Below are 16838 nucleotides of genomic sequence, written 5' to 3' on the forward strand. Positions count from 1 at the left end.
ATTTGTGTTAATGCTGGATGGGATACAAACATTCACTTCTGTATTCAACAAATATTTGCTACGGGTTGAACATGTGCTGTGTGTTAATCATACTGAATATCAATCTTTGCCTTCCTGAAGCATTTGGTCCAGAACAGTTATAAGGATAGGTCCCATCCCAGAAGCAAATTCATTAGGCGAAGGAAGACAAATGTATGTAAGGCCACCAGAAAAATGTAAAGTTCTAGACTGTGTAATATTAGCTGGAATAATTGAGTATATTCACAGAGAAAATCCTGTCAAAGTCCTCAAAGATGAAGCCAAGGTTTAATGTCTGGCTACCTGGAGAATGATGATGGTGATGAAGGAGAAATACATACTGGGAAATCCAAGGCGGTACCTATGCAGAGATAGAGGTCTGTTCTAAACGTACCGAGTTTGGGTGATGGCTGACAGTTGAATGGAAATGGACCGTGAAATGGCCATCCAAGCAGACCTGGAGCTGGAGAGGTTTGGGGTTGGAGATGTAACTTTTAACATGAAGCAACTGTAAGTAAATAGCATAGCATGCGTGGTGTCTGGAAATGAATAGAAGCTTTAAAAAGGTTTGCTGTTAGAATTATTAGCATAGAATTCAATTTTAAATACTAACTAGATTTGAGGGAAAATGCAAGCTAAATGGACAGGAGGAGCTGAATTGGGGGGAGGGCAGGTGTGCCCGAGTGAGCAAGAAAGCAGAGGTGCCTACACGGACGAGCCTATGCCCACATGACCGGTATCTGGAGAATCACTGTTAAGGATGGATGAGAGACGCAGGGCAAGTTCCACTGACAGAATGAGAAAAATGAAAACGAACGCGCTTGGAAATGATCTATTCAACCTTCCTAACCCCTAGGACAGAACATCCATCTCGTCATCAGGCTGAATCAAGCACCAGAGCAAAGGAAAACGAAGCGTGCTCAACTCTACTGGCTGTGGCGCGTCCTAAAAAAAAGACCAGAGCCCCTTCCCCACCTCGCAAGGGTCCTCTCTCCCACCCTGCGCGTAAATCACACGCCTCGGAACTTTTGCATTAGAGAGCCCAGCAGGGGAGGAAATTGTCTGCAAGTAGAGAAAGTAGAACTAGGGTAGTCCGAGGAGATTGAAAGGGCAAAACTATCAGGCAAGAAAACTGTAAGTTCTGATTAGTTTTATGACTTTGCCTTCATGCCTCAGGAGCTCAATTGATCACGGCTTCCGCGACAGGTTGGGGGGGGGGAGGGGAGGTCGCTGGAAAAAATTCCCCAAAACTCTCCTCCAGCTCCGCGCTGCCGATGCAAATACGTCGCCGAGAGATGGCTGGGCTGCTGCGCCTCCTACTTTCACCGCTCCTCTGGATTTTGCCGCGAAGGACTCGGTCTGCACCGAGCCGTCAGGAGGGCGGCGGAGGAGTGGAGCGCGGGGGTGCGCGCGCGAGAGTGCGCGCGCGGCGGCGGAGCGGCTTCCTTGCAGAGAGCCCTCGCTCGGGCTCCGGGAGGTGCCGGAGTCTCAGCAGCTCGCGGGTCCCGCCACGCACGGCGCTGTCTGCAGGCGCCCGCCGCCGACCAGCCGCTCCTCCTCCGCTCCCGCCCACCTGGCCCGGCCCCGGCGCGCCCTCTCCTCCTCTCCTGCGCCCGCCCACTCGCCCTCTCGCCCTCTCTCCGGACGCGCGCGCGCCCGCTCGCTCCGGACCTGGCGTCTGAGCCGCCCGGGGCCCGGACAGGGACCCCGCATCCTGCGCCCCGCGCCCCGCGCGGAGGGCTGTGACTGGAACAGGCGCCCGCGCCGGGCCGGCCGCAGCGGGTGCCGAGCGGGCGCCGCGGGTCCGCCCCGTGCGCCCAGCTTCGCGCACTGGGTCCCGAGGCACCCGCGGGCGCCCGGCTGCTGAGCGCGCGCCCTTTCGGATGCCAACGCCCGGGTGGCTGGCGCCGGACGCCGCGGAGAGGGCAGCGAGCCCCCAGGTGAGTGGGGGGGCCGGGGAAGGCGCCGCCGCGCGAAAGCGCGCCCTCGCCGTGCGCCTGGGGAAGCGGGACTCCACGGCGGGCGGGAGGCGGGCGTGGGGATCCGTGTGGAGTTTCCCTGGCGTCCCCAAGTTACTGCTCGGTGGCCCTGAGCTGCGGCTCCGCCGGGCAGGGCGCGGGGGCCCGGAAAGCCGGTGCTGACGGACCCCAGGTGCAACGCGAGTTGGCGAGTTGAGGGAGAGAGCAGCGTTCTCCAGGTGAAGCGGTGCACGCAATCTGGTCCGCTCTCCTCAAAGAGGAGCACGAGGGACCCTCCTTTGACCTGGGATGGATAGGGGCAAAACTCCGCGCTGGCGGGGCGTCCAGCTTCTGCCGCGGTCTGAGACTGCGAGGGGCTGTGTGCCTGAGCGTGCGGGAGTCCAGCTGGCCATCTGCGGAGACTCCGCGCCCCTTTCGGAAAGGTGGAGCTCATCTACGGGCGCTCTGCTTTCTCCTGTGGTTAGTGTTCTCCTGCTGCCGCCGGGCATCCGCAGGGCCGGCCTCTACTAGGCTTCCCGCCTCCCCTGCGCCCGGCTGTACCCGAGGCGTGCGTCGTTCAAAGGGCGCCCTGCTTCTCTGAATGCTTGGTGGACTTATTCGTGGGCACACCTGGTCCACGGCTGCTTGCGGCTATTCAGCCTCCCAGCGTGGATGCACGAGGAAGGACCTATTGTCTTTATTGGCTTCACGTTTTAGATCGTTAATCTTACGGATTTCTTAGATACAGTTCAGGTGAGTAGAGATTGGCACTGAATTCACCCAGTAGCGGGAAGATGGGAACCTGTGAAGAAACCATTAAGGACTGGGTGTCTCAAGGCTTTGGAGATCTGAAAATTGAACCACGAATATACTTAAAACGCCTTTTACCTTGCAAGAAATATCTTCTCTTTATTGGATCACTTTTTAAGTGAAACATCTTTAAGACTCGCCTTCATAATTCCTGTAACCAGGCAGGTATTCAGATTATTTTTCACACAAAAGTAGACAAAACTTTATGGGAAAAAATAGAAAAAAATGTAAGTAACATGTGAATTTATGGCTTGAGCTATGTGACAAGTATGCATTTAAAAAAATCAGGTTAACAGCACAAAAATATGTATTTTAAGAGTTTAGGGGCAGTAGTAGCCTTTTTTTTTTTTTAAAGGAAAGTTTGCATTGATACACTGCCAGCGACGTCTAAATAGTTTTAAGTGTGTCTTTATAAAGACAAGTTGGTAGTGAAGAACTGAGCAAGAAAGTAATTGCATTGGAAACCTTTCAGTAACTCACCAAATTTACTTCTTTCCGGAAGAACTGGTTAGATTTTGTTTACAGAAGCTGTTTTCTTATTACTATATGTAAAAGGCAATATATTAATAATCATTTTCTTCATTTTGGGGCTATTTAGGACAGTATGAATTAAAATGCAAAAGAATTGAGGCAGGTAGTCAAACTGGCAACTTTGTGGAAGTTTATATGGCTTATAAACTAGCATATAAGTGGCTTATATGCTAGTGGGTTTTTTTTGTTTTTTGTTTTTTTTTTTTTATGCTAGTGTTTAATGTGGAGTAGAGTGGCAGAAGCAAAGCAACCAACCTTAATAGTCTTATCTGGTAAAGCTAGCTGTGAAAGCCTGTCTGTGGAAAGAAAAAACAATCACCAGCGCAGACCATCACCCTGCTAAAAGTCATTAAGGTTTGCAGCCTTAATAAAAGGGCATTTGTGCACTTACAATGTGAGATATTGTGATTAAGGGCTGCAATAGGTCATTAGAATTGTGTTAACAATCAGCTGACAGGCTCACAACTCTCCTTAAGTCCACTTTTATTGATTTAATAGCACAGAGCTTTTCCCTTTCTTATAAAAGGGTAATTGTAAAGAATCTGTTTACCCTTGAACTGACTCTAGTTTTCAGTATCCAGTGAAGGCGAGAGGATGGGGAGCATCCTGAGTCGACCACTGGTCAGCCTTCCTAGATCTAAAAATCCACCCACTGTGTCTCCTAAGACGTGATTTCTTTATTGGTCTCCCTATCATTCAGCATTTTAGTTTTTTGTTTTTTGTTTTTTTTTTAGGGCAAAGCTGATAGAAACTTCTCAGAATGTATACTGATGTGAGGAAGTGAATACATCTTTGTGTCAAGCCCAATACTTTCTCTCTCAAATCTTTTAGAAGTCTTTTGTAAAGTACCATAAATTGTTCAGTGTATGAATTTTTATGCCTCAGTGATTCCCACTTCCTTCGATTTTATAAGGTTTTGCATTTATTGCCTTAGTAGTTCGCATCACATCATGGTTCTTTCTCACACGCAAAAAGGTTTGTTACTTGATTGGGAGGCTTCAAAGCTTTCTCTTAAATTGGGAGTATCAGAAACTTCTAAAATAACTAAGGCACCTTCGTTAATTGCAAAGGGATAGTGATGGGAGCTTCTCTCCTTAGCAGGAAGGACTCACTTGCTTCTAAATTGGGTGATAAAGGGGAGCTGAGGACAAGGAAGGCGTGTGATCAGCGTCCTGTGTGTGACCATCTCCTCAGCCTCTGACAAGCAGAGCAGATCTAGCTGTAACTGGCAGCACTTGAGTGCCTCCTCTGGGAATTTGCTGGTTCTGCAGAAAGATACCCCTGCAAACATTTACCCCTTGTTCTGCAAGACTCCTCACTGACAAAATTGTCAGTGCAAACGAATATGCAGACACGCATGTCCTTACATTCATTTCAGATTATACTCTAGATTTTCATTCTGGTAGAATTTCTTTTTGGCTGTTTTCGCTAAATGTTTACTGAAACGCGATGCCTTTTATTGAAGTCACGTAAATCTTACCTGGCTCAGCGTAAATGCAAGGGTAAATTAAGAGTGAAAATGGATCCCGCTGAGATATGTTGTAGAAGTACAAAGAAACAAGCCCTTTAAATATAATTTTACCATTTAGATATTCTATAAATAGCTCAGAAGGACTGTGTTTTGTCACTTTCTTTTTAATTTACATAGGCTTCTTCTAGTTAATTGTAAACTATTGTTCCTCATTCTTTTTCATTCCTTTCACCCACAGCAGAGGTTATTTGCGCCTAGTTGAAATTGATTCTGTAATCCACTTAGAGAAGTTTTCATTCCCTGTCTGATAAGCAGATGCAAACTGCGGGGCTATGTGATTCATTTCCAGGACCCCTGCCTGAATATTCAGGCCAGTTAACCGCAGGAGGTTGTGGTCTGTGGTTGTAATGTTATCTGGCCCAGGGAGCTAATGGGTTTGATCACAGTTTCTTTACGTGAAAAGTGACATATCACAGAGGGTCCCCAGCCTCACTAATTAAAATGTAAAGAATTATACCTTTTAAGTACAAAAGAAGAGGGCTGTTTCATCAGCATTAAAATTATTGAAGTTAATGCTAAACTTTAAATGGTATAGAGATGAAACAAATGATAGTATATTTCTATAGTAAAAGCTGGAGATGGCAATATTAAATCTAGAATGATTCTAATGGGTACATTAGGAACAGAGAAGCATCTCCAAATATAGGATTTATAGCAACAACTAAATAACAATTTAGTTAGTACAATATGCATTCTTATATCCTAAGATATTTTCCTGAGTTGGTACCCTGTTTCTAAAACAGTCAATGGCCTATTATTCAAATTTCACTGGAGATACTTAACTCCCATAGTGTTACAGCGTAGTAGGAAGTTGTTATTATTATTATTGATCGCCAGAGCTGTTTAGAAGGGAAAAGTCACGTTTAAAGTTGGATACTGCTCACTCTCCATTTTTTGTAACATAGAAACATACAATCCTGAGCAAGAGATTCCTTTCCCCCTCTTATTCTTACTCTGTCCTGACCCTTTTGGACGGAACCTGATGGTCTCCTACTTTGAAAATTCAAACTCATGGTTATTTCAGAAATTTGAGTAAGATCGAATCTACCTTTCTTGGCTTTTGGAGAAGTTGATAAATTCTAAAGGTAATAAATTAGAAAGATCTTCATTATCAGAATGAGAAATATTTAACAAACACCTTAAATGATTTTTGCAATCCCAGTCATGCCCAGTCCTATCAGTAACCAGCTGTGTGACCTTGGGCATTTCACTAGGATTCTGTAGACTTTGGTTTTGTTAGTCAAGAAAGAAAAGACTGCCTTCGGTTTTTCTAATGCCCATTCCAGTTTTGTGGTCCCACCACTTGAGGAATCTTCAAACATCAGGAGCAGTGGGTTTGGGGACATCCTTCCTTCCTTCCTTCCTTCCTTCCTCCCTTCCTCCCTGCCTCCCTCCCTCCCTCCCTTCCTTCCTTCCTTCCTTCCTTCCTTCCTTCCTTCCTTCCTTCCTTCCTTTCCCCCCCCCCCCACACACAACATGAACACTCAGAAGAACCAAGTGATTACTTTTCTTCAGCACTAAAGTGACGCGCTCTCTGTCCATCCCATAGACATCATCTCTAAAAGCTCTCTGTTTGTGTGTGACAGTTGCAACTAAAGTGTGGCCATAGCTCTTGAAATGCTCCTTGTCCTGGATTCCTTTCTCTCTGTTGTAACCTCATGGCATCTGCTCATTCATGAATGGGAGATTAGAACAGATCATTTTCCCCCTTTGCATTCCCCAAAATGTGTTAAGTGGGTCTGCTTTAAAAATAAGTAAAAATAACAATGAACAAGTATTTATCCTTTTTACAAAGCAGACTACTCTAACTTTGTGTATAGAGATAACTCACAGTGAGGACCTCGGTGGTGACAGGTGGCTGCTGTCCTGGGGACGGTAAGGGCAAATGAAGGTCTTTAATGAAGACATTAAATCAGGATGCAGTCTCTCTGTTGAATTTAAATAATGCCATTAAATAGCCAAGGAGTATCCCCAAAAGAACAGGCTGCCTTTGCCAGACTATACAAAAGAACTAGTTTATAGAAGGTTGTTCTTAAAGCCGTGGTGATGTCGTCATAGCGCCCTCTGACCACTGCTGTGAAGTGGTATCATTTCCACTTTTAAACATGCATGTTGTTCACTCTTCATAAGGATTCATTAAAAATATGTTGCTTGTCAAAATGTAGTTCAACTTTGAAGCAGACTTGGAAATGACGGTTTCCTCCCAACAGGCCCACAGCAAGATTTTGTTTTCCATTTTGTTATTGTTAACCACTGTGATTTCTTGTACTACTATGTTTTATAGACCAGCGAGCAAAACATCTAGGGGAATAACAGTTATGTTCTAGAGATGTTTGGCAGTTATCCATTGTGGATTTTTCTGATTCTCATGGATTGTTTCACTGGCAGTCCTCAAATGTCATTCTTACAATTGTTTTCATAGCAAGTGCAAATTACCGAATTTATTTTGAGACTGTCGTGTTCCACATAACTGTGAACTAGACCCGTTTTTAACCGAGAGGTAGGATGTCTTCCAATCGTCTTTAGATTACCAGTAGGTAGTAGACTATGTGTTTAGCATGGTATGCAGTTAAGTATATTTCAGAATGGTTTCAGAAGACTTGTGTCTGATGCAACTCCAGACACGCAGAGCTTGAGCCTCTGTTCCTTGCCTGAAATTTAGAGAAATTGATGGTATAAAGTCCTTAACTTAGGTAAGCCCCTCTTTATTTATATTGGACTGCAAAGAACATTTCCAGTTTGACTAAGTGCTGCAAAACCTAAAGTAGTAATATGTTTCCTTTTAATATAATTGATAGTCATATTTTATAGCTCAAATTAATTCTAGAAGGCAGCTCTGTGTGCCTTTTAAAAAAGCAGTTTAGCAAGTATAAATTAGTTGGTAATTAAGCATGTGCTTGTGCTACTCTTATGGTTATATATTAGTGTGAGTGGCTGAACAGGATACAGTTTAGGCTACTTGTCATGTTTTTAGCATGTTGCCTTTAATTTAGATGGAACAGGCTCTGGAAGATTTGCCCTTTTGCTGATTAACAGTTGGTACGCTGATGCATAAAAACACATTTTTTTGTTATTAAGGGATTTTTAGTCACTGTTTTTCACTCTGAACAAACATTTGATTAAGAGCATGATGGTCACTTGATCTGATTTTTGAAAGTAGTTTCACAGAGGTGTTAAGTGGAGCAGAAAATCCAAGAAAATTTTATAATAATGAATCCGTTTGGGTAAAATGGTATTAGCTATTAAGGTTAAATGAATAATAAACTATCTACTTGGAAATAATTCTTTGCCACTTAGTTGAACAAAAATAATTGGAACAAAAAGGTAGCATGATAAAGTGACTTCAGGTCGACAAATTACGTTGATTTAGTAAATACTGCTTGATTGATTCTCACCCCTCTCTTTTTTTTTTTCCCTTTTTGCTCCAATCTGTTGAAGATTTTCTTTGTGAGGTTTCCTTTTGCATTCTTCCGACTAAGGTGTTTTGTGCTGATCACAGTATTTTTTTTTAATGTATATTAACTCTTTTATCTGTCACAAACAATCCCATTACGTATCTGTAGTAGTATTATCGCCTGGGTTTTTTAACGTCTTTATTGGAGTATAACTGCTTTACAATGGTGTGTTTCTGCCGTATAACAAAGTGAATCAGCTACGCATATACATATATCCCCATATCCCCTCCATCTTGCGCCTTGATCACAGTATTACTTTTGGTGATTTTCATGTATTTTTGGTTTAGCAAAAAAACAAAAAACAAAAACCTAATTAATGTTATACATATTTAAAGTTATAAATTTTAGCTTTAAAATATCAGAGCAAAAAAAAATAGTTTTAAATCTAACCCAGATTTTTTTAGATTTTAGATTAATTACCAGTCCTGAAGCGGTCACCGGTGTTCTTTCAAACATCTGTGATTGGCCTCTGTTCAGTTCTTCTCTCCTCAGATATAACCTATTCTTGTTGTTTTTGTCCTCAAAGTTATAATGGTACCCACTTGTAACTGTCCAGAAGTTGACACAGATCTGTAGAAGTTACTTAACTGTATACCAACACATTATTTTTCTGCACCGTCTTTTTTTTTTGTGAGCTGGTAATAGTGACCAGGTCAGCAATTGCGACCTCCAGAGGGCCACTCTCCTAAGCTTTCCCACAGGAGACATGACACATGACACATGACACAGCTTGGGCCCAGAGGTCTCTGCTGGCTTCTGATGTGACTTTCCCCTGGTTAACGCCTATATATGAAACTCAGGTAGGAGAGGAGGCGGAAGAAAGGGAGAAGATGAACAATGTGGAAGTCTGAGAAGGAAGGGTGCAGGTTTCTGCTTTGGGGCACAGATTCGTGAGGCCATGTTTAACCTGTTGCGAAAAAAGTCAACAGTTGTGATTCGTTGGGTGCTTTTTTCATTTATGTGGAAAAAATGTTATTGTGGTGCCTTTAGACATGTTGACATTTGTGTGAAGATGGGAAGCCTATTTGGTGAGGTTACGCGACAGGAAATCTCAAGTTCAAGTCTTAATTATTTCTGTTGATGACCACAAATAACTGAAGGTTTTTCAAGATGCTTCAGGGCCCTTCATTTCTTTCATGATAACCTCGCCAGGATGAGCTGGGTTGAACTGCTGTACTGGCCTTTACCTTGAAAACTAGATCTGACCGGAAAGCAAGGCAAGGATTTGGGGACACCTGACCCTTGACCACACAGCTTCCCCCTGCTGTTATCAGGTGTATGTTCCTGGCAGAGTTCGTAGCTACCAGAAATGTTGATGTGCATCTTATGAAACTCCCTACTCAGGTCACACTCATTCACGCATGATTTTCTGATTTTATAAGCACACTGCACAAAGGGTATTCTAGAGGTATTTATCTGCCTCATGAAAGAGAATTCCATCCTCCAATGATGTACACAAAGCCAGTTAAAGTATCCTTGTACACTCGTGTAGACCTTCAAGAAAGGAAAAGGAAATTTGCCTCAGGAGCCTGGCAAATACTTCAAATCCTGCAGAGAAATATAATGGAATTTTTCTCAAAGTGATAGTGACTTATAAACATGGTAGAGTAACCAAGGAGTTTATATATTGACTTATTATATGGTTAAATTTTCATATTAAAAAATGAGGGTGATTATAATGAAAAGAAACATTCTGTAAATATTTTCTGAATGTCAATTACAATGCCGACTTCTGTTCGAGATACTTGGATCCAAAGATGGGGCGAACATCCCTGTTCATCAAGGTTTATATTAATTCTAACTGCTTTTAAAAGCCCTGATTTAAGTAAGAAGGTACAGAAGTCTCAGGCATCTTTCCTTTGCAGATATTATCATCTCAGTGACTCAAGTAACCCATGGCATTTTCTTTCTTTTTCTTTTTAAATTTATTTATTTCTATTTTTGGCTGTGTTGGCTTTTTGTTGCTGTGCGCGGGCTTTTCTCTAGTTGCGGCGAGCGGGGGCTACTCTTCGTTGCGGTGCGCAGGCTTCTCATTGGGTGGCTTCTCTTGTTGCGGAGCACGGGCTCTAGGCGCATGGGCTTCAGTAGTTGTGGCACGTGGGCTCAATAGTTGTGGCTCGTGGCCTCTAGAGCGCAGGCTCAGTAGCTGTGGCGCACGGGCTTAGTTGCTCCGCGGCATGTGGGATCTTCCCCGACCAGGGCTTGAACCTGTGTCCCCTGCATTTTCTATCACTCCGTTCTTTTATATGTTCTAGCTAGTTCCATAACTCCACAATCTTGTATGGAAGGGAAATAATCAGGAGGCAAGAAGAGTAATTTAAAGCATCTCACATTAAAATTCATGCTAAGTTTCATAAATACACAAAATGCTTCTTTTACATTCCTCTGGCTTTCTTTAATCTCTGTACCCTTTAATTATTAACAATGTGTACTTTTTCACAACTGAAAAAGAAAAGGCAACAAAAACAATTCTGTATAATTAAGACCTGTAACAAACAGACTTTATAAGATAATATAGTTGAGCTCCCACATGTTGCAAATGTGGAACACGAAATCCCGGAGGGATCCAAGATCATTACAGCAAATGATGGAGGGTCTGGTGACCCTATTCCCAGTCCAGATTATATTTCTTATCAGTGAACATCCTGAGTGAACTCAAATAGAGTTCTCCAATACTGATACCAATCTTTGATTTATAATAATAACAGAGGACATGGCTTTAGGAAAGAAAATATTGCATTCTTGTTTTAAGAAAGTTTTTTGTTGCCATTGTTTGTATCCATCTAGATGCTTTGTTTTACGATCTACCTAGTTTTCTGGAACAGACCAGAACTATCAAGAATGTTTTCATTCAGTGTTAAGAATTTTTTGAAACATTTTACTATAGATTACATTAAAATGAAAACTAACATCACTTCACAGACTAACTTTAATTTTAACATAACTAGTTTCAAACTTAAAAAATCAGAGACTTCCCTGGTGGTCCAGTGGTTAAGACTCTGCGCTTCTACTGAAGGTGGCACGGGTTTGATCCCTGGTCGGGGAACTAAGATCCAGCATGCTGCACGATGTGGCCCAAAAAAAAAAAAAAAAAAAATCACCATATATAGTGCTTTTAGTTGTGCCAGGCGCCATCCTTAGCTTTTTATGATCTGCTTATTTAATCCTATGAATTAGATCAAATTATTAACATTTTCATTTTATAAGTGGGAGGCTTGAGGATTCATCTCTGGAACTTCTTAGAATTTAAAAATCTTGTCCAAGATCACAGAGCTTGAATCTTCGTCTGAGGCATATGCCCACAGACTTTACCAGTGTTTAATTATAACAACTCCCCAAATCGAGAATTCCAAAAAGTTCATTTGCTATTTAGTTTTTTAGAGGTTGGGTACATTTTCCCACTGAAACAATGTTATCAAGTTCCCTTAATCCATAGGTAGGCTAAATAACATCATTTGGCCATATCACATTTTAAAACGTTTTGTCTTAGGGACCGAAGCATTTATGCCCTTGTTTTTATGAGAAACTTCATGGTCTCTTGAGGAAGGAGAGTGGTGAAACTGGAAATGTTCTTTGGCTGAAGGGTTCTCGTGCTGGTCTCAGTCCGGTCACCACAACCCTAACCCACCTCTCCCCCATCCCCAGGAGCCTGGTTTGCGAAGAGGGCCCCGTGCCCATCCCTGTGCTTCCTGCTCAAGGCCACTCACCACGAGTACCTTGGTCCTGATTCCCAGTCATCACAGACGAATCCCTACACCAGCGCACATTTCCTAGTTTAAGTATTTACTTGACTTCTTTAACTACAGGTAAACTGAGACAGGTAACTTGTCTCTTAGGTGGGTTAGCTCAGACCAACCTACAGTGAACTTCCAACCTAACTGAGGGGCCTCCAATGGAATATCAGTCGATGACCCCAAGTTACGTCTTGCTTATAATTCTAAGGGTAGAACAACTCGCCCTTCTAGAGTGATTTCTAAATGGACCAAATTAATTTTTGATCATCAGAGGGGAGATCTGGATTCTGGGAGATGGTGTTCAGTGCACAGACTGCAGTTAATATGCTCCAATAATAGTTTATCCTTTCTGGGGGTTCTCAGAGCACATCAATTAGCTTTACGTGGGTTATTCTGGAATGTCCTTTGGAATTTCACAGCTTTATAGAGGTATCTTTAACAGGAATATGTTCATTTGAATAGAGCTCAGAGTACACGCAACCTGTTTCTTCCAGTTGGGTGGACTATTTTAACATGTTTAGTACATTTCACCTTTCTTGTACTATATATGGCATTTTCCATAAGCAATTTGACTGTCAAATCATTTCACGAGTAGCAGACGTTGCTGTTACAGGAGAGAAGGTAGAAGAATGGAAAAGTTGGCATAAAGATAGTGTATTTTCTTCATGAGCGGGAGCTATCGTGTGGCTTCATATTCTTAAAACTATTTTTCTCCTCTTCCTCAAAAAAAATAGTGTTAAACCTTCGCCTTAATTATCCCATTGTTGATTTATTTATAGGTTGTCAAATGAATTCATAAACCAACGTGCAGTGCAGTGATTTAAGTGAACACTGTCATACATTTTCATTCCTCTGTGTTTTGGGGTGTATTGGGAAGTTGGTTTTGTAAACTGATTGTATATCTCTTGCATAATCAGAATTCTGTAACTGAAATAAATAGACTTTAGGGTAAAAGATTTTCTCTGTGCTGCTGCTAAGGCACCTTCTGGGTGCATAGAACTATGAATCAGGCTTACAAAAAGAGTCTTCTCAGCCCTCTGATGATCAATATAATTCAACCCCATCAGTGTTGATGGAGAAAGATCCTAGTATGCACAAGCCATGCTGCAAGAGGTTCAATAAATATTTGTAAAGTAGCAAATAACTGCAGTGCAATAGAATAACCGAACATGGTACACAGCACACATGACAATAAGTTTGTAGGGTAGAAATTGGAAACCACTGAGCTTTTCAGCTGATCACAATCAAATCAGAACACGTCAAAACAGCTGGTGTTCTGTGACTCAGAATCAATCAACTGGTTTTGAAGCACCTCATACCTCTTTATTTCTCTTTACAGTTTCACAGAAGAGATTTAAGCCAGCATATGTCCTTTCCATTTGGTTAAATCCCTGCTTTGAGCTGCTTGGCTTTCATATTCTAATACCAACGAATGAAACTGACTATAATAGAAAAGAAAAATAACTGCCAGCATTAAAATGATTTTTTTAACCGATGTGTTGCTCCATTTGTATTAAATCATATGCTCAAAATTAGGATGCACTAGAAGAGCCACAAAATTTTAAGGTTGTATTATGGAATCAGGATAATTCTGCATCAGCAGTATTTATGTCATTTATGAATATGGCAACAGTTTGTGCAATTTTCTATCTACGTTTAGGATTCATATTTTAATGATGATACAAATAATGATATATTGGGAAGATCAAGAGTAAGTTAGTAAATGAAAGGAAATTAAAAGTTACTGTGTGTTTCGGTTTCTGACACCAGCGCTTCTCTTTCTTCTGATAGGTACCTATTACACCATTCTTTGGCGAAGGTTATTCAGCAGTTGTGACCTCTCCCAACCGAACACTCTGCAAATTATTATCTCTGGACTCCCAGCTGACACCCTGCCGGAGGCAAGAGCTACTAAGCCAACTGGAACTGTGCCTTTTCTCTTGTCAAGGTTTTTTTCTTACACAGGAAAAAGAAAGAAAAAAAAAAGATGAAGTTGGGCAAAGTGGAGTTCTGCCATTTTCTGCAGCTAATAGCTCTTTTCCTGTGTTTTTCTGGGATGAGTCAAGCAGAACTCTCAAGGTCCAGATCAAAGCCCTATTTCCAATCAGGGAGGTCCCGGACCAAGCGCAGCTGGGTGTGGAATCAGTTCTTTGTGCTGGAGGAGTACATGGGTTCAGACCCCCTCTATGTAGGAAAGGTAGGGCGTTTGGCCTTTCGAAGTCACAAATGATTGTTGTGAATGTCTATGGTTGAATGGAGAACTGCTGATTTTTGCTTTGGGGATGGAAAACACGAACTATTGCGAGGTTTTTGGCATTTATTAGCCACACTGAAACTGTAATCCAGGTGTTGTTCATCCCGTGTAGCCACAACTTAGGGAGTGATGCTTTATTCCTAGAAACAGGTGAGGATCCTACAGATGCCTAGTTTACCATGATTGTGGCACGTTAGTAAAGCTGTCATTTCCAAAACTAGAGCAAGAATATTCACTAATAAATGAAGAGTAGTGGGTTCTTACAGCCAGTTGCTTTTTGAGCTTCTTTCTGGGGGTTACTAGTTGAATAATGCTCATAATAACTTTATGCTTACATATCCTTTTCTGATACTTGCAGTTAAAAATTGCAAAGTGTAATTATTGTGCCTATTGTTTCTAAATCACGAGCAGTTCAAACCTACATTTCTTAGTGGTAGTCTTGTTTTAATGGATTTTTAAAATTTGCTCTTTAAAATTACATTTTGGTTAAAAATGAACGTGAACAGAAGTCCATGAGAAGTGATATTAGACCGACAGTGGGCAGTTTGGGGTGTATTTATTTGGCGGCCAAGTGGTAGCCAGATGGAGATTTTTTTTCCCACAGCTTCTTTCTGGTTGTGTATCTGGGCAGGGGTTTCCTTTTGAACTGAAGGGCGCTTCAGGGGGCGTGGCCTTTCCCCGACCATCCTGGTACTGTGTTCCCACTTTCTAGTCTGTTGCAGATTTGATTATTTTCATGTCTGTGAAGATTTCCTGAGCTTTTTCAACTTGGTGCTGAGCACTGGTGGAGGGTTTCTAAGCGGAGTGTGTTGGCGAGACATCTATACATCTGCATTTATGCTTTTCACTGTCAGTTTTATGCATCTATTCCTGATAAGTGAAGCACAGCAAACTGGGGAATTTATCCCTGAGTATATTTTCAACTGTGAATGATTGAGGAAGAATCTTTGCAATTTATTCCATGGGTCATCATTTCATTTGAATAGACCTTAGGTAAGGGTGAAAAAATCTATTTTTCTTGATAGGTATCTACATAAGTCAAGGTAATCTTTATATATTCTTGTTTTCCTTTAAAAGCCTCTATACTGTACAAATACTGGTACTATATTGTAAACAAAAGGATTTGAATACATTAAAGTTTTCTGGGGATGTGGATTAGGAATTCTTTTAGCCTGGTCATAGCATTTTTCTGCCCTAAGAAAGGATGTACACAATTGTTTTTTAGGTGCATGTATATATTTCTTTTCATAGCCATTCTACTGTTATCAATAGCACCATCATTTATACTTTACATGTATTAATCTCTCCATCTCTCTTGTTTTCTTGTAAATCAAGTGAAAGCAATAACCTTATGCAATGTTAGTGACAAAGAATCTAGCTCAGAATTTCATTCATTTTTAATGAAAATTTGAGAAATTCATCAAACTTTTTTCAGTGGACAGGTCTATAATAATTCAACTACTTCATAAAGGATCTGTAGTTATTAGGTGAAATCACGCTTTTGCACAAGTGTCAAATTTTCTAAACACGACTAAAATATTTCCATTAATTTGGTTTTAAATGGAGTTGCTTGGGTGAGGTTGACATTTTGAAATCAATGTAATTTAAAATGAAAAAAAAAAAACACCTTATTTTAAATTTTGTACCCCTCACCATAACAATTTAAAATGCTTACATCGAAATAATCCCTGTAAGTCAGTTTAAAGTTATGAATGCATGTCTCTAGGTTACTTAAATTCCAAATGCATGTGAAGGTACTGGGCTGTGTGCTGTTGTTATTTTTCTAAGAGAAGTTGTGTGGTTCCTGGATTAGGTAGCACATATTCTGTGCCTCCTTTTCAGTTAATCAGAGACAATCGTTTAGCAGATTTTATGTGGCAGGAAACAAGTTTGTGCTTATCTCTTGAATGCTGTATATGAGGAGTTCAGTACTGCCCTTCACAGTAAAATGTTCAGGATGGAAATAGGTTTTAAAAAACTCTTAATTGATTAAAGTACAGAAAAGGGGCAATAAAATAATTTGAGATGGAAACAGAATTTGTAGAGAAGAGAGACAAATGAAAGGCTTTAAAAGGAGCGGTTTACATTCGTTTGAGAAAAGGTGGCCGAGAACGTGAATACTTCAGGTTGTTTGAGATGATGAGTCTTTTTTAGGTTGGTGGTCTGCATAGGCAGAGTTATAGGAATAATTTTGACTTCAGTACAGTTTTGATCACTTGGGTATGTACAATAGATATATCTTCCTTTTTTTTTTTTTTTACCTTGAGGGAGGTAATGGCTATGACCAGAAGTTTTTACAGGACTGAGAGAACAGAAAATTCTAGATGAAGAGTGGAAGAATGGATAAGCAGAGAAGCAAGGGAAGAAAAGAAGGAACCTAATCATTACTTTTCACAGGTGCATATTTAACCTATGCTGGTTAGATGGCTACACTCTGAGTCTTCCTGACAAAACATAGCTATTTGGGTAATTTGGAAAATATAAATGATGACCTTGGTAAACTTGATGGCTTTATTTAATCACATAATGGATACATACAGTGTGCGT

General features: G+C 41.3%; 1 protein-coding gene across 2 annotated transcripts in view; it reads left to right on the forward strand.

The window, feature by feature from the left end:
* The first annotated feature begins 1810 nt into the window (after positions 1–1810).
* Positions 1811–16838, forward strand: part of CDH7 (cadherin 7) — a 129158-nt gene continuing 114130 nt past the window's right edge. The window contains exons 1-2 of one of the 2 annotated variants that reach the window (XM_059894077.1): positions 1811–1958; positions 13829–14234. In XM_059894077.1, coding sequence (XP_059750060.1) covers positions 14025–14234 — 210 coding nt within the window. In that variant the 5' untranslated portion in view covers positions 1811–1958; positions 13829–14024. Of the gene's footprint in view, positions 1959–13828; positions 14235–16838 lie in introns of those variants that run through there. The other variant, XM_059894078.1, reaches the window with a different exon arrangement.

The sequence above is a fragment of the Balaenoptera ricei genome, chromosome 14 (assembly GCF_028023285.1).
Source record: "Balaenoptera ricei isolate mBalRic1 chromosome 14, mBalRic1.hap2, whole genome shotgun sequence".
NCBI classification, from domain to species: Eukaryota; Metazoa; Chordata; class Mammalia; order Artiodactyla; family Balaenopteridae; genus Balaenoptera; species Balaenoptera ricei.